Source organism: Polistes fuscatus, unplaced genomic scaffold (assembly GCF_010416935.1).
Source record: "Polistes fuscatus isolate 324 unplaced genomic scaffold, CU_Pfus_HIC Scaffold9, whole genome shotgun sequence".
Classification (NCBI taxonomy): Eukaryota; Metazoa; Arthropoda; class Insecta; order Hymenoptera; family Vespidae; genus Polistes; species Polistes fuscatus.
The window spans coordinates 6,019,745-6,044,141 of NW_025113173.1; the positions used below are offsets into that span (position 1 = coordinate 6,019,745).

The 24,397-nt window shown below is 39.4% G+C and overlaps 1 protein-coding gene across 2 annotated transcripts; it reads left to right on the forward strand.

Annotated features, from left to right (window-relative positions):
* Positions 1 to 144: 144 nt before the first annotated feature.
* LOC122525365 lies at positions 145 to 24,105 on the forward strand. Of its 2 annotated transcripts, XM_043648107.1 has the most exons (10): positions 145 to 586; positions 3,186 to 3,872; positions 18,461 to 18,581; positions 18,649 to 18,839; positions 18,930 to 19,132; positions 19,218 to 19,440; positions 20,347 to 21,144; positions 22,351 to 22,503; positions 23,287 to 23,492; positions 23,591 to 24,105. In XM_043648107.1, exons 2-10 carry the CDS (start codon positions 3,724 to 3,726, stop codon positions 23,710 to 23,712), a joined length of 2,166 nt encoding a protein of 721 aa, XP_043504042.1. In that variant the 5' UTR covers positions 145 to 586; positions 3,186 to 3,723; the 3' UTR covers positions 23,713 to 24,105. The 2 variants fall into 2 exon arrangements, with proteins under 2 accessions (XP_043504042.1, XP_043504043.1); XM_043648108.1 differs by lacking the exon at positions 22,351 to 22,503.
* Positions 24,106 to 24,397: the final 292 nt, after the last annotated feature.

The following is a 24,397-nucleotide window of genomic DNA, read 5'->3' on the forward strand; positions in this document are numbered from 1 at the left end:
TAGGAAAAGGAAAAAATCGATCGAGAGAAAAATTAAAAATTAGCGGTAAATCGAAAGGGTAAATTTTGGATGCAATTATCGATAATAATCGATATCTAGTTGGGGCGATTATTCGTCAGGTGGCGCGTCGGTAGGGCATTCGAGGTTTCGTCGTAAGGCGCGTCAGTCCAGAGTCAACCGTAGACGGCTGTTCTTACGACGGATGTGACAAGGCCGTTTTTTCTCTCTCTCTCTCTCTCTTTCTCTCTCTTTTTCTCTCTCTCTTTCGTTCTGTCCGTTCTATCTTTTTCTCATATACAATCGTACGTACATTTGGTTTTTTTTCATCCGTTTGTACGCGTCAGTCGGAGACAGTTCGTCGTTCGTATTTTAAATAGAAACTCGTTTGTCCGTTGGTGAGATATCCACAGGATTGCTATTCGTCAACAAGGCGAACAAGAATATAACAGGAAGAAAAATAAAAGGCCGCGATTCGTGCAAACGATGATCAACGTGAAAAGTGTGACAGTGCGCGAACTCGGTTAATATCAAACACGCTTCGAGCTTCGAAATAAATCACTTGGATTTCAATTAATCGTTTCTTCTCGTAAGTATTATTTACCTACGATCGATTATTTAATATTTTTATGTTTTGTTTTGTAATCAACTTTGACTATGTATGTGTGTGTGAGAGAGAGAGAGAGAGAGAAAGAGATAGATAAATAGATAGATAAAAGTCATCGACCATCTTCGTTTAACAATACTTTCTCTCTCTCTCTCTCTCCCCGTCTACTCTTCGTTGCGTACACGTTCTCTTTTTGGTCGACGATTATAAGCTTTGTATGAATTTAAGAAAACGATAACTCGTTTTGATCTTGAAATGAAAAGAAGTTACATGGATGAGATGAGGTTATGACGAAGAGAGATCGAAACGGTCTCTACACCTGCCATCATAGGACAGTTGTGTTTTAACTCGTTTTATTACTTTTGCTCTTGCATGCTACTCTCTCTCACTCTCTCTCATACATAATACATTAAATCACATATACATAGATAACATAATATACAAATCATACCACACATATCATGCACATGTACGTAACATAATGTACATAATGTACATGTATATATATATTGTATGCATGTATAGATAAACGCACTCTTTCTTCCATGGTTGTACGTTTAGCTCTCTTGATGGCCGTTGCACGCTCGATCAGGTTTTCCTTCGGCTCGCCTCGTTACCTTCCATACCGCATTAACGATTTTGGAGTTTGCGAGGGAACGAGTTACCCGCTCGAAAATCCCTCCACGGCCGCTCCTCCCTTAAACGAGAAAAAGAAAGAAACGAACGAACCCAGAGATTAAGTCATCAACATTTTTTTCTAACTTTTAACTATAAAACGATGTAACGTGTTATTTTTTATTGGGCTAAGAAAAATAATAGATGGATCCGTTTGTATTCTTTTCTTCTTTCTCACAACTACTACTCGCCAAAGAGAATGAATACATTTAATAATACATTATCAATTGCAAGATGATGCTACCGTAATCGTGCTCGTTCGCATTACATAAGTGTGTTTGCAATTGTAGGCATGCGGCGAGCACGATGTTTAAAAACAATCATATACATATATATGCACATATGTTTAATTATCGTATATATACGTATATATACGTATATGTACACTTGGGGGGATATGTAAAGAAATGGTTACGTACAAGTTGATATACGCATTTCACTTGTCAATGTTTAAACAAACGTGTTCTCTATGTTAGAGCTATCTTTAAATTGGCTTAAGATCACCGTCTATAATTTATGATTTTTGTTTAAGCGTTTTGGATTTAATTCGAAATATTAATTTTCTCCAAACAAATATATTATATACATATAGGATATATTATTTCGGATAATGATCGTCGTCGAATCATTTTGGCCATATATCAATTTACTAATTCATACGGGTTTGTCGTAATCAATAATACGATGTACGTAAATGTGTATTTTCATTTCGTTTAGATTAATATTACTAATATTAAATATTACTTTTATTCGACGGGATAAAACAATGACAAGATGAATGCGATAATATACAGGGTCGGATAAGAGTTACTTTCTTGAAAAATTCGTTATTTACGCGGTTATTATGGCAATATTATCGTTATCGCGCATCTCGCATTAAATCGTTCAAAAAATGAATCGCGTTGCAACGTTGACGGATAATCGAATGATGCATAATCAAAGCTGAGACTTTGGGCAAAGTTATTTTTATTTGACCCTGTATACGATTTATCTCGTTTTATCTCGATCTTTTTGTAATACAAGACCGAAGGTATTATTTTTGTTTGCACACCTGTTCTTCCAAGATCGTATTAAATTCGTTTTAATTATTATTAGACGATAAATAATAGCGATATAAAAGATCGTTGAAAGAGTTTCGTTGGATTAGACATCGATTTAACGTAGACAATCGTATACTTCCGTTTTCTTTTTTAAAGACTCGCTTGTAAATAAGATCTCACGGATGTCGTATTTTCACTTAGATTGGAAGGTCGTCGGAAGTTTTTAATGAAATCTTCTAACAGAGAGTAACGCGATAAAGAAGAAACTCGCAAACAAGATGATTAAATCCTCGTTATTGTTTAGTTATAGCACGAATAATCTACTTCTTCGATTCTAAATTGATAATGTTTGATAAATATACGTAGGCATATACGTAGGCAGGTGTAACAGAATGTTTCATAAGTACTCGCAATTAGTTTTAAAGTTAACGTAATATTTGAATTTTGCCGCGCATATCGATTGGATTCTCGCAAAAGAAAAAGCAACATCCTAAAGTCAATTATAAAAGTATAATTGGAGTACTTTTAATACGTAAAAAAAGAAGGAAAAGACAAGGAAGATTTATAGTAGGTGCAAATTAGCACGTTTGTTCGCGTTAAGAGCACGAAACTCTTAAAAGTCGAGCGAATCGGCTTTCTCGCGGGAATTTCAAAATCGTTTCTCTTCTACTTAAGGTAATCCTCGGCTCGTTCGTGCCTTATTACGATCTCTGCGAACGGTTACACGTTTAAACGGAAGCTCGGTAGTAGGACGGATAACGAGATGATCGAAGTCGTTCGATTGCTTTCTTTTTTCTTCTTTGACGCGATCAAATAAGTTTATACGAAAAACGTAATTATTAAGACGCGCGTTGTTTGTTTCGTAGGTGGAATTAAGAAACGAAGGAGAATAATAGGAGAGAATAAAATGGCAAACGGAAATGACAGGGGCAGTCGCGAAACTCGAGTGTTGTCATAAGATCGTAGATCGCGTGGGATCGGAAGAAAAAGGAAGTGGAAGCGATGAAACTTCGACGAGAATCGTCTTATCCTCCGCAGCATCCACCTCCCGTTGTTATTACTCGACGACCATTCTCCTCCTCGAGTCCTCGTTGCTGTTGCCGCGGTTGTTCGTGTAACCGACTTTCCTCCTCGACTACTATCACTTTCCGCTGCATAAAGGGATAAAAACTGGAAGGAGGGAAGAAAATCAAAGGAAACGATTTATTCGTCTTCTCCGACGCTTCCCGGAGGATTCGCTCGAGGACGAAAGGACGAAGAGGTACGATTCCAAAGTCGCCGATTGAGCAAAATAGAATTTTGCTTAAGAAAGGGAGGGCGAGAGCGAACCGTGTACGCTTGGGATACGCTACGCGGGATACGCTACGCGGGATCAAACTGAAGTGGTGGCCGGTTCTCGGTGAGATGGCCTTCATGATGAAGAAGAAGAAGAAGTACGAATTCTCGGTTGAGGTCGACCTCGAGGAACTCACCGCCGTGCCCTTCGTTAGTGCAGTGCTGTTCGCTAAACTACGTTTGCTTCACGGGGGTTCTTTCGTCGGCCACTCCACTAGGTGAGTTTACGACATAATACATTTTCTTCGATATATGAAAAATAGTCGCATCGATTAGGATAAACGAGTTTTCATCGTTATCTTCATTCGGCGCGCGTCATTCGAGATGGAGATTAATAAAGCGATCGACTTCCAGATACTCTTCCGTCGTCTCATTTATTTTCCATCTCTTCTAATTAGTTTGTATTTTTAATCGATCTTTTTCATAGGTCGTACGACGAGTCTTGGAAATGTGAAATGTGTCCGAGGCTTCGATATTTACGAGCAAAACGTCGAAGACAAAGAGAACGAAAGATTTTGTTAGGAAATACGAGAGACATATGCGTAGAGAAAATAAATAAAAGTAAAAAAAGAAAAGGGTCCAAGTTAAAACCGTAATATATTTTCTTGGAAACGATTAAAGATTAACGTTCGTCTCGCACGCTCGAAAGCGCGTCTACACCCTCGGCGAAAGTTTTCCATTCGACCGATCGATGATTCCGTCCCGCGTCTTTCCTACGGAACAAATATAGAAACGCGTTCTTAGAGTGGAACTTGCCCGAGAATAGGGAAAAATTGCGAGAATAAAGTTTTTATCGTACTCGGACAACTTCGATTTCAAATTTATCCTTTTTCGCTAAACTTTACGCTCGAGAGGTCCATTTTCTTCTTCCTTTTTTCTAATCGCATTAGATCGCGCTAATTCATTTCGATATCTTTACCAAACGTTTTCATTATCGGATACATTTTTCTTCTTTGATATTTTAAATATAAAAATAAAAATGACAAAGATATAGAAGAAGATCGTCGGATGAATAAATTCAAATCCTATGGGGGATGTGGTCGCGCGTTGGGAGGATTCGACCAAAGATATTCTTGGAAGAAAATCCAAGATCTAGATCGTCGAGCGCTATACTATATCGGGGATACTATATCACGGGGATTTTCACCGCGCGAAAATGCATCGACGATTTCTCGCATCGATTATTCCGATCGAGTTCCTCGATTAAATGCGATTTTATCCATTTATTTCCACCGATTTGCATCTATCGCTTCGGAAATGCGTTCGAATGATCCAAATCTCGATCAAATCCGCGCGTGGATTCGAAGAATTTTCGATCGGAAAAAATACGATTAAAAATAAAATCGTTTTTATGTTTATTTTCAATTCGATACAATTATTTTGATTTATTCGCATCAAATCGTTACAGAGAAAATTGATATTTCCGAAACACCCGCTAGATTTATTTTTAAACGCGCTCGACGAGTATGTTAAAATTAAATGTTATCGCATCCAAAAAAAAAAAGAAGAAGACTCGCGCGCAAAATTGGATTTTTTGTCTTTTTTCGAAGTATCGAACTAAGAACGAAAACGTCGTTCCTTTTTCGTTTCGTTTTCTTCGTAAAATTTCAAACTCGAGCTTCTCGCTTACCGCGTATTACGCGTATGTTAGAACGCGCGATAATGATCGTTCGAGAATATGTTTCTCGGTATCTCATCAATGACATTTTCGCGAGAATCGAGAAAACTTGCCCTTGGAAACTCGCCAAAATACTTCCGTGTATCGTGCCTTTCGAAAATTGTATTCTCATACCAGCCAGAACGATGCTCCTTCTCTCTCTCTCTCTCTCTCTCTCTCTCCCAATTTCATTTTTATTCATTGATTCCTTCTCGATTAAATTCTTTCCTATCGAATTTTCCCCATTTTTTGCGCCTATTTCGTTTTATATTTTCGGATAGGGGGAGGGGGCTATTTTATTATCGAAATTAATTATTCTCCTAATTAATTTTTCAACGTCATTTCGTTCCTCTTCGTTTCTAATTTAATTAATTCATTTTCAACTATTTTTCGTTCTCCTCGTTTAATTTTGATTCACTTTTCTACCATTTCGTATTTCTTCTTTCAAAAATTCATTCTTTTTAGACATTCTCGTAATTTCTCTCGCGCATTTCTATATTCTTTTTCTTCTATATTTTCGCGTAGTTTCCTTTTTCATCGAATTTTATTCCGTAATCGGACTCGCGGGACTTTTTTCATCCCTCGTATAATCGGTCAAGCGTAATGTTTTATTTTTAAATTACTCCAGTCTTGAAAATAATCCAATTAGAGATCGTAGAAACGATGGAAATCAAGCTTGGAATTATGGAATATAGCAAACGTTAAACAACGACGAGCGCAAAGTCGTTCGTTCGTTAGGAAAAACCTTATTCTCGAGCGTTAAAATAAGAAAAAAGAAGAGCAACGAGACCGAGAAAGTCGAGAAGAAGAAGAAAACGAAAGATGTTGCCGATGGTCGCGCGCAAACGTTAATTCCATTTCGGCGAGCTTCCAAGGAAATCTTTTCTCGATCGCTAATTTAAAGCTTTTGAAAAACGGATAGATGGATAGGAATAATATGACCTTGGAAAAAGGACCTTCAAATATCGGAAAAAGTAGAGCAACGTGGTCGGAGAAAAACGAATCGAAGCTTTTACTTAATTCTCGTTGATCCACCTTTATTCTCTAGTCGTCTCTCTTTCTCTCTAATGGGAACTCAAATGCACATATGTATATGCGCGCGGGACGCATACAAAATGCATACAAAATGCATACGTATCTCTTGCGAAAACACGAATTTTACGATAAAAGGTAGATACAATGCATCGTAATATGTAACGAGGAACGCGCGTGTCCGGTTTAAAAGGGCGAGGCATTTAAATGGTCAAATCTCGGTGTTCGTTGTTCTCCGACTCTAGACTTTAAATAACAAAAGACTCTGCTCTCTTTTCTTTTCATTTTTCTTTTCGAAGTTATTTTTTGTTCTCTATTTTTTTGCTTCTTCTCGCGATTTGTAATTTTTCGTTGAAAGAAAAGCTGGAGTCTCTCTTTGAAAAACCTTAAATGTTTTTTTTATTTCTTTCAGCGAGTCTTTTAATCGTATTCGCGATTTTTGCGTCAAATTTCAAAAGAAGAACATTAATTAATGCGAGTCGTATAAATGCACGAGTTACTTTTCTTTCTTTTTTTTCTTATATTTCTTTTTCTTGATTTTTTTCTTCAAATTTCGCGTCAGATACTTCTGTTCGTAATTATATACGCGTGAACGGAATAACCGATGCGCGTGATACGTTATTATATTCCATACGCAAAATGATATACTATAGGATACAACGTAATACTTCGCGGTTGTACATATTAATGAGGGATTATGTATAAAGTACCGTTTCGCCGATCTCTCAAATACATTTCCAAGAAACGTATCCGAGTATTATCTCGAATAAACATAAATAATTTCATAGATCTACGCGTATACTTAATAGGGGACGATTTTAAAGTTAGACGACGTTTTAAAGAATCAACTACAAATCCCGACGAAAAAGAAAAGACGCGGTAAGCGTAAGATAAAAATGATAAATAATAGCTATCGCGTCATTCCCAGTGCATCCAAGTCGGTGCGCGTAATCGGATCGAGATAAGTACTTCCAATTTAATGGTCTCGGCATCTCTCGCCAAGTTTTCTCTCTCCCTCTCTCTCTCTCTCTCTACCTTGAACCATGACCTTCCTCGAAAAAATGCTCTTTTCGCTAAGTAGAATCGAGCGAGATAATATCGAGACGCGCGCGCGACTACTCGTTAGATTTATTTGTTATATAGGGTTGTACCCTCCAATGGAGGAGGATGAGAGGTAAAAAATGATAAGAGAGAGGATAGCGCGCGACGATAATGGACAATGTCCTGTCGGCCGATGTCCCTGCGTGGAAACGCTAGATGTACGTATATATCGAGACAAATATATAGTCAGAGGACCCGACACCACCACCGGGCTTCATGCGCGATGATGAGGAAACGCCCGATTACGGCGCTTCGAACGAGGTATACGTACATATAATATCTCCGCGTATATCCTACTACCGATTATTATCGTCGCATGCGAGCCTAAACTCCGCGTGTTTCGCTTCCACATACTTACCACCTACTTATATATTATTACGAAAAGTTCGAAAAGAAAAAGAAGCCAACCGGTTAAACGTCGATTCTCCTTTTACGTCCGTTTTTCTTCTCAATACAAATAAACGACGAAAGAAAGAAAAGATATCCTTTTCCGTTCGTTTAAACCGAGCCTTACTCCGAGGGTTAATCGACATCGGCTAGGGTTATATATCGAGTTCTGAGTCATTTCAGATCTTAGCCGTGCCCCTCGGAAGTTATTCCCACGAAGATTGCCACAAATTTGCGCAAATTCCAAGATACATCTATGAATCATCTTTGATACGGTTTAGGTTTCTCGCGTTTATCCATTACAAATGACATCTAAATTTAGCTCGGATATTCTATTTTAATGAAAGATATATTTGAAATAAATAGCTCGGCTTTAAACGAATCGATTCGTTTTCTCTCTTATTCGGAGAAAAGAAAGAAAAGAGGAGGAGGAGGAGGAGGTGGGGTGGGGTGGGCGCCGATACGACTCGAGCGGTGATCCACATACACGTTTGGCTCTGTTCCAAAGTTAAAGGAAAGACAAAGAAAAATAAAAATAAAAAAGGGGGAGAGTTACGAATGCCGCCGAGTGGACGTTCATTCATGCGAAGAGAGAGAGAGAGACCGAATGCGAAGGACGATCGAATATAAAAGAGAAAAAAATCGGATAGTTTGGTGCGAACCGAGAATCGCAAAATCGCTCGATGCAATTTACCGCGCATGGAATCGTTTAACGCTTTTAATTTGATAGTTTAAACTATAAGTTGTAGTGTTTATAGAACAGTGGTACTGGCCCCCCGAGCACTGCGTAAAATCGATTAGAATGCGGCTGACGCGCGGTCTCGGTTTCGCGGAAAGAACACCCGGCGGTGCTCGCTCGTCGATACAAACGTCAAATCGACAACGCGAATCGCAGTTACGGGCCCAGGAAGGGCCCCGATGTTTCCGTTAGGGCTACTTAATTCCCTTAATAATATCCGTGCTGCTCGCTCCGTCGGTTGCACGAACATCGTCGCCAGGAAATCACGTATCTTGCTCGGTGGTCAATCATCGGTAAGGAGAAACCGTCGTCGTCGCGTGGGCGAACCCTCTCGCACCGCATATTCCGATCGTCGTCTTCCAATTCTTTCTTTCTCTACCATCTCTCTTGGTATACTCTCGGTATACTCGCAAAAACGTTTCCTTTTACGGAAACCCGCTCGTTCCTTGTAATTCGATTTCGAGGTACGTTTAATAATTATAATTGCCAGCTATATAAACTACGATGCGACGAGAGAATATTCTCTAATAACATCCTTTCGATGCATATAATAGATCGAAGTCGTTTAGTTTATTATCGTCGTACGCAATAGTGGCATACTAAACGGATACGAAACAGCGGCAGGGGGGCAGTAGGCAGTAGCGCTTCCATTTCGAACTTATCGTTGGTATCGTTCGGTAAGCTAGAGATCGTTAAAATAGAAGCACGAGTCGATACTTAACGGGGAGTCGCAACGTCCGGAAAATCATCGTCGCGAATTTTCTTCCTTTTCCTTGTCTCAGATGAAAATTTAACGATCTTCCTATCTCTTTGTTCGTCTCCCTCCCATAGCGATCGTCCTAATGCGGAAGTACAACGGAGTAGACGTCAATTTCGCGGCTCGTTATTTCATTGCTCGAGTATATCCTTCGATGCGTTCGGTACAAACCTATTATTCTACGAACAAAAATATAGGAGAAGAGTTGCGGTTAGATAAAGACGAAAACTTATCTATTTTCTTCCCCAAGGAGAAAGTAGCGGAAAAGATCGAACGAGATCGACTTTAGCGATCTTTTTACGTCCCTACGATTCTCTCTCCGAGATTGTTTCCATCATATTTCAAAGTAGGATAAGGGTAAAAGAGAGATAGAGTCGGTCCGGCCAAGGTCGACCGATCGATTACTCTACGAATTTGCGTAACGGAAATAGAGTTAGAGGGGTTCGAAAGGGGAGACAAAGGCAGAGATGTATACAGGGTGTAACTTAAATACGACGAGGCTCCGAAAATATTACAAATCCCTAAACTCGACAAAATTCGATATACGAGATTCGATATTTCCCTGTAATACGCGAAAAAGAATTCATTTCGTCGAATTTCACGTTACGCGTGTACGCGTATTCTCGACAGTGACCCATGAAATACTCGATTACATGTTTCTTATATAAGAAACCTATGTAGCGGAACCTATGTAGTTGAACTTTGCTGGCTAGATTTTGTCCTCGTCGAGACAAAGATGAGAGAGAGTATTCGAGCATAAAACTTTACCACTGGGAGAACCGGGAGATACTGTAAGGACTCGGCGGCGGGTGTCGATAACGCGCATGATTGCTGACGTGCTGATAGGAGGGGGAATCGGAGGGGGAATCGGAGGGTTGCTTTCGCGTAGGCCAAAGGGTAACTCGTTTCCTTCGACTATCGGTTCGTTATTTCTTCTTTCCTTCTGGAGTTTCAATCGAATCTCGCTAAATTGTTCCTTTCTTTTGTTTATTTTTTATTATTTAAATTTAGGCTTCGACGAAATTTTCTTTTTTATTCTTCTTTATCTACAATCCTTAGTAGTCTTAGTTTCGATCCGTGCGTATAATTACTTACGGATAAGTATAGATAAAGAATTATTCGTTTTTCTTTGAAAGATCGTCGCTCGATATTACTCGAATCGAGTTTCCTCGGATTGCGCGGGCGAGACTAGGCGCTTATTCGGAAGAAAAATATAACGGAACGCTTCTATCTTATTTATTTGATCTAAATACTTAGCGTCCGTCGGTAATCCCATCTTCGTTTATTTAAATACACTTTCTCGGCATCTATTTCGATCTTTGGAAAAAACCTATTTATAAAATGTGTATTTTTTAGAAAACAAATGTTCGCGTGGATCGAGCGAGAATATTTTGGAATTATCGTTAATCGTCGCGAGAGGAATGGCAACGATTAGAATCTCGCCTATGTACTAGACATCGTTTAGTCCTCCTAGACTCGAGATACTTATCGATTACTCTCTCTCTCTCTCTCGCACATTCTCCTAAGCGCGCAATACGCGCACTAGACGCGCACGCATTTATTATACGATACACCCTTTAAACGCATGAACATGAAATTGACGGTAGTCGTCTATCGATATTTTTATTAATATCCTTGCTTTTTTAATTGATTTTAGCCGAGGGATGGAAAACAAAGTAATATGTTTCAAAGGAATAATAAACGAAGAGAAAAAATAAGAATGGAGGAGGAAACGTCGTTGGTATCATTTTTGTATGTACCTATAACAACTTGGCGATCTTATCATTTTTTCTTTTGGAATTATTTTCTTTTTCCCGTGGCAAAAACCCCCCGCCCGTTTGATCGATCTCACGTTGATAAAAAAAAGCCTAGTAGTTTATTTCGTTCTCGTATAGTCGTCGTTCGTTGTTCGAGTCTTCTCGTTATACTTCGTCGTTTATATCGTCCACCGTTTGACGGATCGTTTCCATTTTGTATTCCGCGAAAAGATCACGATGGAATATCTTTTTACGGTCCCGACGAGTCGATTAATATCCGTTTAATTAGGTTAATAAGTAAATTATACGTCTAGTTTATTTTTCAAATCGATTCGTTAACATTCCGATTATAAATTCTGATTTTGTTCGGGCTTTTTTTGTCTTTATTCGCGATCGTTCAAATTCGAGCGATATCATCGAGGGGTTGCGCAACGAAGAGAAACAAAATGGGCTTTTATCGATTCGCAGAAATCGAAGAACCCGATCCCTCTCCGTTTTTCTTTCCTATTGTAGACGACGAAACATAAATCGCGTAACGTCGAGATAAGTTCTGGACGAGCCGTCCACCGTTAAACCAGCGCGTTGAAACGTTTTCTACTATTCATTGCCGTGACCTTCTTTTAGATCTTTGATCATTTTCAGCGACCAACGCGGAGTCGTATTGGAATTTTCTTCTTTTCAATTTCATCCGCAAATATTTATTAACGATCGATCGAGTCGATTTACTATTAAAAATAAAAAATAAATTTCCCGCGCGAGAAAATAGTCGAATCGGAAGATAATTTGATCTATTCTACCTGCCAATATCTATTTTTAATGAATTTATTTTCTCTCTTCTAATTATACGATACTAATTAATCTTTCGAACGGATCGTACGCGATCGATTAAATCGAATGGTTGCCGCTGAAACACTCGAGTCATTGACAAATATCACAAATTTCTAGGAATAGTAGCAAGCATTGAAAAGAATGATTTTTAATCTGATACAAGAGTAGTTCGTTTGAACGAGTATTTTTATTCGACCAATTGAATGTCTCTCCAGAGAAATATTCGTGCAAAAGATGAACGATGTCGAAACGATGACGAGCATCTGTTAATAACAGTTTCACGCATATGCAGTCAGACAGTCGGAGAATGATGCGTTCGGTTTTGTTTACGAGACTTGACATAATCCTTTTGGAATCTTGGATGAAATCAACTCTTCCCGATATATTAACTATTTTTTTCCAAATGCGCGAGGTCGTCATCTTTTTTTTCTTCTTTGAAATGATTCATATTTCTCGTCTATTTTCAATTGGTTACAAAATACATGGAATCAGAAATTTGATAATAGAATGAGAACAAAAAATCGATTAATCTTAATAGACAATTTTCTATACGCTAACTTCTTTTTTGAAATCATAAAATTAGAAGCCCAGGAGCTCTGGTATAATTTAAAAATAAAAAAAACTCGAGAAAAAAGACGAATTGGTTTTAAATATAACCGAGGAACTTTTAGCTCAGCTTTTTAACTTTTTTGAAAAAAGATAAAAAGACGGAAGATAAGATTTTATATTTATAAACCCGAGAGATAATTTTGTAACGAAGTTTTTCTCGCTCGAATGAACATTGTGTGTCGGTGCAAAAGAAAAAGAAAGAGAAAAAGACAAGAGACTTGTTGGAAGAAACGTTCGCAACTCTCTTGGAAATCTTCCGATGCGAGAAAGAGAGGAAGAAAATTAATATTCGATAAAGTTCAATAATAATTTCAAGATCATTTCGATTGAAATTTCATTCGATCGGGGAGAGAGAGAGAGAGAGAGAGAAATAAAGAAAATGATTAGATTTATAAATTAAAAAACGAGAAGAGATCATATACGTATGTATATATAATGCATTTTGATAATGATAATTTATTCGTTCGGATAGACAATTAGAAGCAAGAAAAATATAAGCGAAGTAAGAAAGACGAGAGGAAAAACTCTCGGGGCAATTATGTATGACCTTGAAGTCCTTATTAGCGTTACTCGAGTTCATTATTGGAGCGGATTGATAAATATGTATAACAACGTTGCCGAGAAATAGTAGACGTATCTCTCTAACGCGTTTCATTTTCTTCCGAGTCAAGGTTGATTTTTTTTCTTCATCCGTGGCGATCGTTCGATTACTAATGATAATCGATAAATGACCAAAATATATTATTCGAATAATTTATTTTGAAATAAAATGATATACCGCGAAAAGAGAACGGTTCATAATTTGACTGGAGCTTTGAAATAGGTGGGCGTGTATAGGAATAAAAGATCGATGCGCGTTAATCGCGATAGCGCGTTTCTAGCGTGACGCGAATTCGTGCAACATAATAGTCAAGTTTTAACATCGAGACCCACGTAAAACATTATTAAAACAATACACATTTATCCTTACTTAGAAATTGAATGATCGAACTTACAAGAATTTTTCTTCGGAACACGCGCGCGAAGTAGCTGGAAATAATGAAATTATTCGAAGAACATCGCGGGCGAACGATCGGTCGGTTTTTTTTTCTTTTTTTTTGTTTTTGTAAAAATCATTTTAATGCAATGTTATTTCCGTAACGTCGTAATTAGAAACCCGCGATTGAAGCACAAGGAGTTAGATCGTTGCGTAATAAGAAGATAATAAGCGATAATAATTCTGTCAGGTGTCGTTCATCGCGATAAGATTAATTTTTATTGTTTAGACAAAAATTCGAAATAAAAAGCGCAAAAATAATTGAAGGCAATAGAAGGTATAAAGGCAAGGTACGTATTTGGCAAATTTGATTTGGCATTTCTCCCAAAAAGAAAAAAAAACCCGCTTTTCCTGATTTTGACGAGCTTTAGGGTGTGCATTACGGTATGCATTACGGTGCTTATTACGGTGTGCATTACGAGTGGCATGACCTCGCGCTATTATGTTGTCATTTAAAACGACTCGGTTCGACCCTTGCGCCTATATGCGAATGCCAAAGATTTTCCGGCCTCGTCGTCTTTCATCGAGTTCAAAAAGTGTGTCAAAGGTCGCGTTTGCTCGCTTTCGATCTTGATTTATCTTTCTTCCTTCCTCCCCTTGTCGTCTACGTATGTACAAATTTTAGCCTCGAAGTCATCGCTGCGCAGGAGCACTTCGATTAAAAGAACGTTTCAATCGGAACGTTATAATCTTCATTTCTATTTATTACAATTATTATATGTAATGATCGCGTACGATTTAGGATTTCCATTAGAATAGTTTGCCAAAGTATTCGATTAATCGAAACATCGGGGATAACTCGGAAGAAAGGGGGGGTCGTTCGACAAAGAAAGCTCGTTATTCGAACGAACGAATTATTTTGCGGATAATTTATCGAAAAATTGAATGAATTAATTAGGAAGAAGTAGAAATGCGAGATGTAATAAACCTTGCCATTCGAGAGATGGCGACGTTTTAAGTGACGTGAGAGAGAGTTCGACGATCCGTATTGATCGTGCGAACCCTTGGCGTTACCGAGTCTCACACGAGGATCAATCGTTACGTTACGATTGCGATAAATAAGCGTCCCTTAAGACGAACGATAATCATTCGGAAACGAAACGATACAAAGCGCAAACGACCTACGGGAATCTCAAATTCAATGTAATTTCAATTTACGAAACATTGTAATTTATTAAACGATGAAAAGTCGTCAACGTAAACGGCTACGAGTTATCATCGATGAATAATTATTATTTCGCGTTATTACTCGCGTTTGTCGCGATAAGGAGACGCGCGATAAACGTCAGACACGCACGCGCTCTCGATAACTTATCGATTTTATCTACATCTCTCTTTCTCTCTTTTCCTTCTCTTAATTACGTTTTCTATTAATATATTTTTATATTTACATATGGGCTTTCGAAGAAATATCATCGAGCAGCTTCGAATAAATAACAAAACGATGGGAAAAAGCGACAAAATTTCCTCCGTCTACGAATCTCATAAATAGTTTGTCGTAGTTCGTTCGCGGAATAGATTTGAAAATTCTTCCATAACCGTTTGCGATCCACCCCCCGGTATTTATTCCATTAGATTTCGTAATTTGTCGGTAAGTTCGATTTGAAAGTTTATACCGTTGAAGTGTCGCTCGTAATCGGATTTGCGACGATCGCCGAGGAAAACTCATCGACGACGAATCTTTTATGTAGATTTGTCGCTTAAACAACGTACATAGTCGAGGAACGATCTATCCGTCCATCGATACTTTTCGAATAGGAGGATATTCGTCGCGTCTTGGGTTCCCGATAAATTCTTACATGGCGCTTACGTGGTACGTATAACGGTACCCCGCGTTCGGCAATTCAAACGCGTATAATTCGATTGAAGACAACTCGATAATCGTTCTTCTCGACGAGGGGGCTCGAATTCTTCTTACTCGCGTCTCTCCTTCGCGTTCGCGTTCGCGTTCCTTTTCGTCAAAAACCATTTTTAAGTATTGCACGTATCGCCAGGTTAAGCGAATTCATTTCATTACAAATTATATAATGCGGGCTTTCTATGCGCATTCTATGCTCTCATCGCGCATTTTAAGTTCGAAAGCTAGTAGCGTTCGCGTTCGAATATTGATTTTACATTTAAACCGACTACCTATTATTAATTTCATCTTGACGGTAAGTAGAATAATTTAATAGCGAAATCGCGTTGTCGTTCTAATCAGGATGTAACTCAGTTTTCAAAGACAATCAATTTCGGAACGTAATTTTATAGCTAACGCGTTTATAGTTGATACAAATTTCCAAAGTTTTATAGAAAAATAAATGAATGGAAGAGGAGGTACCGTGCTAGCGTTATACTCGATATTCTTTTGAAATTTGAAAACTTTCCTTTGAGTATTTACCACCGCGCCCGTATCTACTTCCAAAAGAGTAGGAAAAAAAAGTTGGCAATTTTTAACGAGCCATCGGAGAAAAAGAAGGTCTCTTGGATTAGTTCGCGTTTCCTTTCCATGTTTAGAATAGTCCGAGGCAAACTTGGCGAAATATCGTTTCTTTTTCAAAAAAGATGACAAAATTGCGATAATCCTACGAGATGAAAAATCAATTGACCCTTTTGCGGCGGAGGACTTTCACCGAATGCGAATAGCGTATAGTCAACGCCCAAATACAGGTAATCGGTGTGTATTCGGACAAGGCTGTCTCAAGGCTGTCGGGATCGCGTATCGTTGAAACTTTCCTAGAAAAACATTTCATTTTCGATAAAAGATGGAATAGATTCGTTTAAAAGGAGTATCATCGAACCCCTTCGACTGTATCGGAGTTCGAAAAAAGAAATGCAAGATCTGGCACGAAATTCGATCGACGACTATATGACGGCGAAGAGCACGTTTTTAGGTGAAAAACCGCTTTGTAACTGGAGAATAATGCGAGTAACCGTAAACGAGAAGCCATAGTATAATACTGGTAGCGTTTGAAGAATTTACTCGGCAAATTTCTCAATTTCGTAGTCGTTGCGCCAACCTAACTCCCCCCCCGTACGCGTTGCTCCCGATATTTTCGTAGCAATGAATGAAAATTGACTATAACCAAATGATATCCGTAAATGAAACGACTCGGTAATGTTAAAAGAAAACGACCTTAGAACATTCCGCGCTCGTTCGCGAGTTTAATTGTTTGCACAGACGTCGCATGCGCGCATATGGTTTTTTATTTGCATCTCGCGTTCGACACATTCGACACGTTCGTACATACGCGTACGTACGTTTATACACTCGTCTCCTACTCGTTCATTGTCGCTTTTGTCGCGACCATCATCGACGAAGAAAAGAATAAAAAAAGGGACAAATAAATGATGTCGGTGTATTAATCGCGTGACGCAATCACCGACGTACTCGGAGCAAAAAGCAAATAATAATATGTTTTTCGATCATAAGCATATTTTTCTTCTTCGTTCTCGCAATATTCGAAACGTTCCTTTCTAAGATTATATTCGCGGAACTCTATTTACGAAACGTGCCTAAGTGCTCCTCGCGATCGTGCTACCAGATCGACATTGTTATATCGCTTTGCATAATCGATTCGCGCGTGTGCGTGTGCGTGTGCGAGTGCGAGTGCGAATGTAAGAACGCAAACACGCCCACGGGACGAATATTAGCGAATTAATCGTTCGACGCGATCGAGATTTATTACATCTTCGATCTAATTATAATTTCTATTTACAGGTACATACCATTGACAGGTACGCGCAATTACGTAGAATCGTTTTTCTAAGAAAAATACGAGTACGCGGATATCGATGCGTTCGTCTATCGGTCCATTTGTCATATTATTATTATACGCGAAGGAGAACGAAGAAAGTTTTAGAATGCGATATCGCGTAACAACCGGAAATCACGTGAAACCTATTTTTAAGCTTGCAAAAGTGGCTAATTTAGAACGTAAGCAAACCACTCGTGATAATATCGATAATAGACAAAAGATAGAACATAAAAGCATTTTGATAATAATCGGGATAACGCACGAGTAACTTTCGAGTACACCGCGTTAATTATTTTATTTATTCGATATGATAAGATTCGTTCGATCGAATTGTTCGAACGAACGTTCCGAACAAAAGTTTCGCTTTGAAGTATTTCAAGGTTGATTATTACATTTTTTATCCGAACAATTGAAATTGTCATTCTTTCATCCGCCCACCAGAATATACTACGTTGTTCTCGATATTCCTATGGGGTCGCGTGATTTCTCGCGTACTTTTGCGCAGCTGTCCCGCTGTTCGTTCGATCGTCTTTTTTCGTAGCATAATTTTGCAGGTAATACAAAGGAAAGAAAGAAAATTGTAGATGATTCGATAACTTCCGGCTTTGTAATACTCCGAAGGGTAGTAGGGTCCGTTACGATGGCCTACCGTGCAGCCTGTTGGACACGCGAACGATTTTCCGACGACGAGAACACCGTTGCAAAGCGACTCCCTCGACGCACGTGTCTCGCCTATTGATAAATCGATAACATTTCTTCAAACGTACACACACACACACGCGCGCGCGCGCGCGCGTATGCGCGCAGGATGCGTGTTTTGAAACATGGTTGCTACGAAACACCCACGATCTCGATCTAACGCAAAATAGGTTTCCTTTTCGCCGAGGGTTCGAATAAACTATCTTCCATTTTCTTCCTTCTTTTATATATGCTACTATATATAAGATAATATACTAAAGATAATCGCAAAACGATGTTTAAACAATAGAACGGAACGGAACACGTTTAATTTCCTTAACGATGAGACGATACACATTTGTAGCATTTGTTTTTTCGTAATCCGACAGCTGGATGTCTCGTCGCGTTCCCCCATCTAATGGGAGTCTTTTATGTTTGATCCGAACCTTTGGAATCGCTCTCCACCTATCATATGACTTTATTTCTAGGGAAGAAGTTCAAGAGCATACGGTCAGATGGAACGCCAAGTTCGAGTTCTGTTGTAAAATGAGCGCGAATGCGTCGACCGGCGTTCTCGATCCATGCATCCTAAGGATATCAGTAAGGAAGGTAAGAAAGACGCGAGTCAATGGTCCAAACGATAGGATTGTTACAGTAGCCATTTCGATGGTTGTAGGAATTGAAGGGAGGCAGGTCCTTCCAGAGGCTAGGTTTTACCGACCTGAACCTTGCCGAATTCGCAGGAGCTGGTCTCTGTCGAAGGAGGTGTCTCCTCGAAGGTTACGACGCGAGACATCGTCAGGATAATTCTATGCTGAGAGTAGCCATTAAGATGAACATACGTTCCGGAGATATTCTCTTCAAAGTGTGAGTGTTGTCCCAGGCGCCAGAGTTTTTCTTTTCGCCAAAGGCCAAAGGCCAAACGATTAATCTTTACGACTGTGTCTTTTACCGCAGACCTTCGCCATCGTTGAAACAGACTCAACTAGCAGTTCCCGGTGTTCCCGGGGTGCCAGGAGTTACGGCCGACGAGGTGACCGCTGAAAGATGCAGCAACAGAGAAGATTACGTTTCCAGCGGCTCATTGGCTGGTAGCATAGCTAGCGCGAGCAGCGGTTTCGGTAGTCTTCCCAAGAAAAGGCCAGCGCTTTTTTCCTCTGGTAAATATATATGAAAGAGAAGACGTAATCCGTCGGCAGGAGAGCCAATTCCAAGAATGGTTCGTTTAACGATGATTCCTCGTAGAACTTCTCAGTGGTACGGAAACGTACGATCAGATGACCCTCAGCGAGATCGTACCTTCGGCAATTCCGGTCGAAGCATTGACGGCGGAAGCTCACGCGGAATCGGGTCATTCGAGGAATAGCAGCAATACCAGTCAACTGAGCAAGGGTTCGGGATACGGCTCCCTGAACTCGCACAGTCAGCACAGTAGACAGAGCAGCAGCGGGGACAGCGGCCATATTAGGTAAACATTCCGAATGGACCAAGGATAACTAATGAAATAGAACAATTATACAATTTGTAACTTTTTGTTAAGACAGAAATGGGAATCTCCAACGAAAACGATAACTAAAATATCCTCTCGGTACGACGCGATGAGACGTAATAACGATGTACGCGTAAAACACGAATACCAATCTGTACAAAATACAAATGCGCGAACGAATGTTTACTCGAAGCAACATAAACGCAGAAATAAACGCATGGCTCGGAAGAGGGAGGGGAGTTTGGATGTTCTTCACGACTTTTTAACGCATTGCCTGCTGGATAACACGCGATCCATTTCTTTTTCTTTTCTTTCCTTTTTATTTTCTCTATTACATACTTATTTTGCTCTTCTTTTTTTTCTTTTTTTTTCTTTTTTTTTCTTTTTTTTTCTTTTTACGCGGAAGCTCTCTCGGTGCTATGACATTTCTCATTTGTAAACGAAACTTATAATTATGAAATATAATTCGTATACATTTAACGAAAGATTCGTCATCGGTAATAATTATTATACCTCTGGCATGCGTAGGAAATTGATCGAAAGGTTTTTCATATTCGCTGTACTACACGCTTTTACCGACTACTAATAATTCCAACACGGATCTCTAATTGGAATCGAGGGACTCGAAGAAGATCGTACCCTTGGCACTTTTTTCATACTTATGCATATTTTTGAATCAACGACTCTCGTATCTTTTCTTCTCATTCGATCTATCTATCTATCTTACTTATCTCTCTTTCTCCCTCCTCCCACCCAAGAAAAAATCATCGAAATTTAATCGTACCTTAAATGTTAGACGATTGTTCATATTATTTTTCTTTTGTTCTTTATGATTTATGCATGCTTGAAGAAAAAAAGAAGAAATTTGTGTTGTGATCTTTATAGGTCACCCTCCTGGCCGGTATGGGCACCACGTATCCCGAATCATTCCCAAAATCCTCAAAACTATCCTAACGTACGATCCGAAACATCCTTCGAACCGAGGCCACCGTCGCCAACGTCCTCGATGATGCTCGTTGATCCGAGAACCAGATTCTGGTCCACGTCTAGTAGTCCACTTTCCTCTCGGATCATGAGAAACGGTACGGATAAGAGGAGTACCGGTGTCGGTGCGACTACCACCACTGCTACGATCGCTTCGAGGTCGATCGTTAAGGCCGCCGATGATAAGGGCAAGGACGAAAGTAACGTTGTCGCGGCAGCCGTTAATACGAACGTACAATTTGCAAAGAACTTACCCGAATCGAGTTCGCAAAGAAACGGAGGAGTTCCCATCGACGAGCGTTGCGAAGCGGCGGCAGCAGCCGCCACCACCGCCAACGTGTTCCGGGTACCCGGACCCCGAGACGTGCCTCGACATTCCCGACAAAATTACGAAAGGGTTAACGACAGTTTCGATGCACGCAACGAACGCAACAGCATTGGAAGTTTAGGACAACGGAACGATAGGAACGATCGAGAGGAAATAATCAATCGAGCGATCGTACCAATCGCAAAGCCGAGAATCGGTCAACCAGGCTGGCGCAGCATATCGAAGACCTGCGATTGTATAGAAAAGAGACAAACTAGCCCAGTTTTGCGATTGGTCGATCAGGCCAGGGCCGTATCCTCTCCCGATCCTCTCCATAGGCCCGACAATCCTAGAGCATCCCTACGCTCCGCGACGACGGCTCAAACCCTCAGGTAGGTCTTCGTTCTTCGTTCATCGCGTTCATCGTCTCGCGTACATCTATTCTTTTTTCTTTTTTTTTTTCCGAATATTCTACATTTCATTCTTTCCGGTCTTTCCGTCTTTCCGTCTTTCCGTTTTTATCTTCATCATCGAGCAACCCCTTCGAGACGATTCTACGAACGAATCCAATATTTTTACATTCCTCCGACATATTGGTTTATTCGTTTTTATTTCTATATTATCATTTCAATTTTGTTGAATTATCGTTAGGTGTATTTTCGAAATTACGGATGAGAGTTGGAGAAACGTTGCATGTTACGATAATCAGAAACGAATCGGTCGATCGATCGAAGGATTCGATCGGCTGGTTTCCTTTTGTCCTCGCTCTTGCTTTAGTTTCTCCTTTGGGTTTTTGGTTTATATTTTTGACAAAGGTAACGAAAGTGTGGTGTGTTGTACGCGTCGGCTAACGTTTAACCAAAAGGTGCGAGTAGTGATCCACAATTGGGAAGCTTTCTAAGAGACCAATCAAATTATTCCTATATAAGCGATGTAACAATTTATTCGAGTATTTACAGGGTATGGCATTTTAATCGGAACATCCAAATATCTCCTTTATATATTTATCATTTTATGGAAACCATTTGTAGGACTGAGTCGCGGTATCGGAAGGGCTAAATCTACGGGTAAGGATATTATTTTTTCTCATATGAATTCAATTATACTCGTACTTATCGTAAGATCGCAAATAACGGAGATACTCGATTAAAATGGCGTACCCCGTACACGTATTTATAACTTGCTACATTTATCTTATCAAGCAGACCTTACGAAAGTCGTCTAATTATAGGAAGAACATCCTGCTCGTTTTGTCTACCACGATCGCGCAACGCGGTGGTGTAAGATCGGGACCTCGATCATACTTTCATTTGCTTTTTACAAGTACATACGTATAACGTCAAATAATTAATGTACATACGCAGAGATAAGTCAGTGTTACCATTATCATCATTATCGTGCTAGCATAAAACATCGACGAGGAAAATTATTCGATTATTTGGGTCGAGGGAAAAAAAGTATGCCCGAATTATATCGCTAGGCAAATGAAGCGACTATCGAACAATTGTCTCGGCCTAAAAAAAAAAAGGGAGAGAGAGAGAGAGAGAGAGAACGCAAGCTTTGCTTACAGTTCTGGATGGCTTTGTGAATCCTTGCAGGGGTATCGGCGGAGGTCACCGGAAGTTGCTGGACGGGACGGGGGGCAAGCTGGCTACGGTCGCCACCAGCCCAGCGGACTCCGAGGAGTCCTCCTTAGGGGTACCGGAAGTCGCTCCACCAAGCTCGCAACACCGAAACAGCATAACCCCACCGTCAGTCCATGCTTTCGTCTCTTATCTGCATTTTTGTCCTTTTTCTCTTTTGTCTATTATTCGTCGTTGTTGCTTTTTTTGCTCGCCTCGCACAATTTTAAGTAGAACGATAACGCTTTATTATTTTTCTTTTTTCTTCTCGAAAAGTCTTGGAATTGTAATTTTGTTGGAAGGAGGGTGTTCGGGATGCGATGCGTTCGACGAGAATTGATCAGGACGATTCGAGCATCTTCGTTTCTATCATTTTTCGTGCACCAACAACCAGCTTTGCTAATTAACGAACACTCCTCGTTGTCGTCTATGCGTAGTGGCATGAAAATAATCGCACTTGGATGGGATTTATATTCCTTGATTATTCAGCTTCCATGCACAAGTCGTTTCCCCGCATCGTCTTATTAGAGAATTACGTATAATTATATATTTAAATATATATTACGTATATATGTGTATACAAATGCAATCGTCTCGAATATTACGGCTGCACGATCACTGTTCTTTTCTATCTTACTTTTTTTTCTTGCTATCCGCATCGCGTACGAATATTTCTTTTTATTTTCATTTATGTTCATTTATATGTTCGATCATTAGCAGCAACGATATAATAATTATAATAATAATTATAATGAAAAATTAACGAATTCACATAATTTTGATCCGTCTCGTACGCGAGATACGCGAAAATCGTTCACACTTTTTAATTATAAATATACGATTAATAGAAAATCTATTAAACGAGGGAAAAACTTTATTCGTCGATAATGATTTATTTAATCGCATATACAGAAACCCTTCAGGAGGTTCGGGTTTAAGCGAAACTGGATCCTTGGATCGTGCTAAAGCTGCTCTGGAGCGACGGAAGAAAGCCGAAGATGGTACAGGAAATCCTAGCTTGTGCAGGATCGAAGTCACCAGACCTAATCCGGATTCATTGATCGATGAACTGATTAAGGCTACGAATTTGGAACAAACGGATCTCGAAAGTTCTGAGAGTATGATTATAACAATTATGTACTTGTAATCGATGCTTTTCAATAAATACCTAAGAGAACTAAGCTACTCTCGTACTTTGTTTTTTTTTCTTTTTCAGCAACCGGTTTGCAGTTGTTCATAGCGAAAGATGGAACAACGGCGTTGGGTAGTCACGAAGTGAAGAGTCAGATGCCCGCGGGTGTGTTCAAGCAGGTGGTGATGGAAGAAAACAATAGGTAACACCAAGCCATCTCGTCGAGGCGGCAATATGCTAGGCAGCCCAGCACAACGTTCTCCCTGGCCTTGGTGCCTGAACTCATCTACGAGGCCTACGAGCCGCGGTAGTCACGATGGACGACGACTTCTTCTTCTTGGAGTCGCGAATAAGAAAAACGACAAAAACGAAAACTTCCATCTAGCGAGATTATTTTCTATTAATTATTCTTTTTTTCTCTTAGCGACAAATTAGACGAAGAAAAAACAATATCTTGCGCTCTTTTCAAAATCACGCTATTTTTCCTATAATATATACACCTATATATATATATATATATACATGATTTCGTACAGAGAATATTGTACGCGGACGTACAATTTTTTGTTCGTTACAATTATTTATAATACTGTCAAAAAGAAGGAGAAGAAGAAGAAGAAAAAGATGACGATGACGATGATGGAAAAAGGGAAAGATATAAGATTTATCGCTATTATTATTATTATTATTATTATTAATTATTATTAATTATTATTATCATTAATAATATTAATGTAAGGACGATGAGATTTTCTTGCGAGATGGAAGGAACTCGTGAGTATTACAAAAAGAAATAAGATAAAATAGAAAAAAAGAAAGAAAAAGAGAGTGAGATAGAAAGACGTATATAAAGATATATATAAAGACGTAAAGAATGAATGAATGAATGGA

What these genes read in the sequence shown, in the direction of transcription:
- LOC122525365 (XM_043648107.1), top strand. Translation starts at nt 3,724, where the DNA reads ATGGCCTTCATGATGAAGAAGAAGAAGAAGTACGAATTCTCGGTTGAG. An exon ending in GGAGATATTCTCTTCAAAGT is followed by an intron (nt 18,840 to 18,929) that starts GTGAGTGTTGTC and finishes CTTTTACCGCAG; the next exon opens with ACCTTCGCCATCGTTGAAAC. An exon ending in CGAAACAGCATAACCCCACC is followed by an intron (nt 22,504 to 23,286) that starts GTCAGTCCATGC and finishes TCGCATATACAG; the next exon opens with AAACCCTTCAGGAGGTTCGG.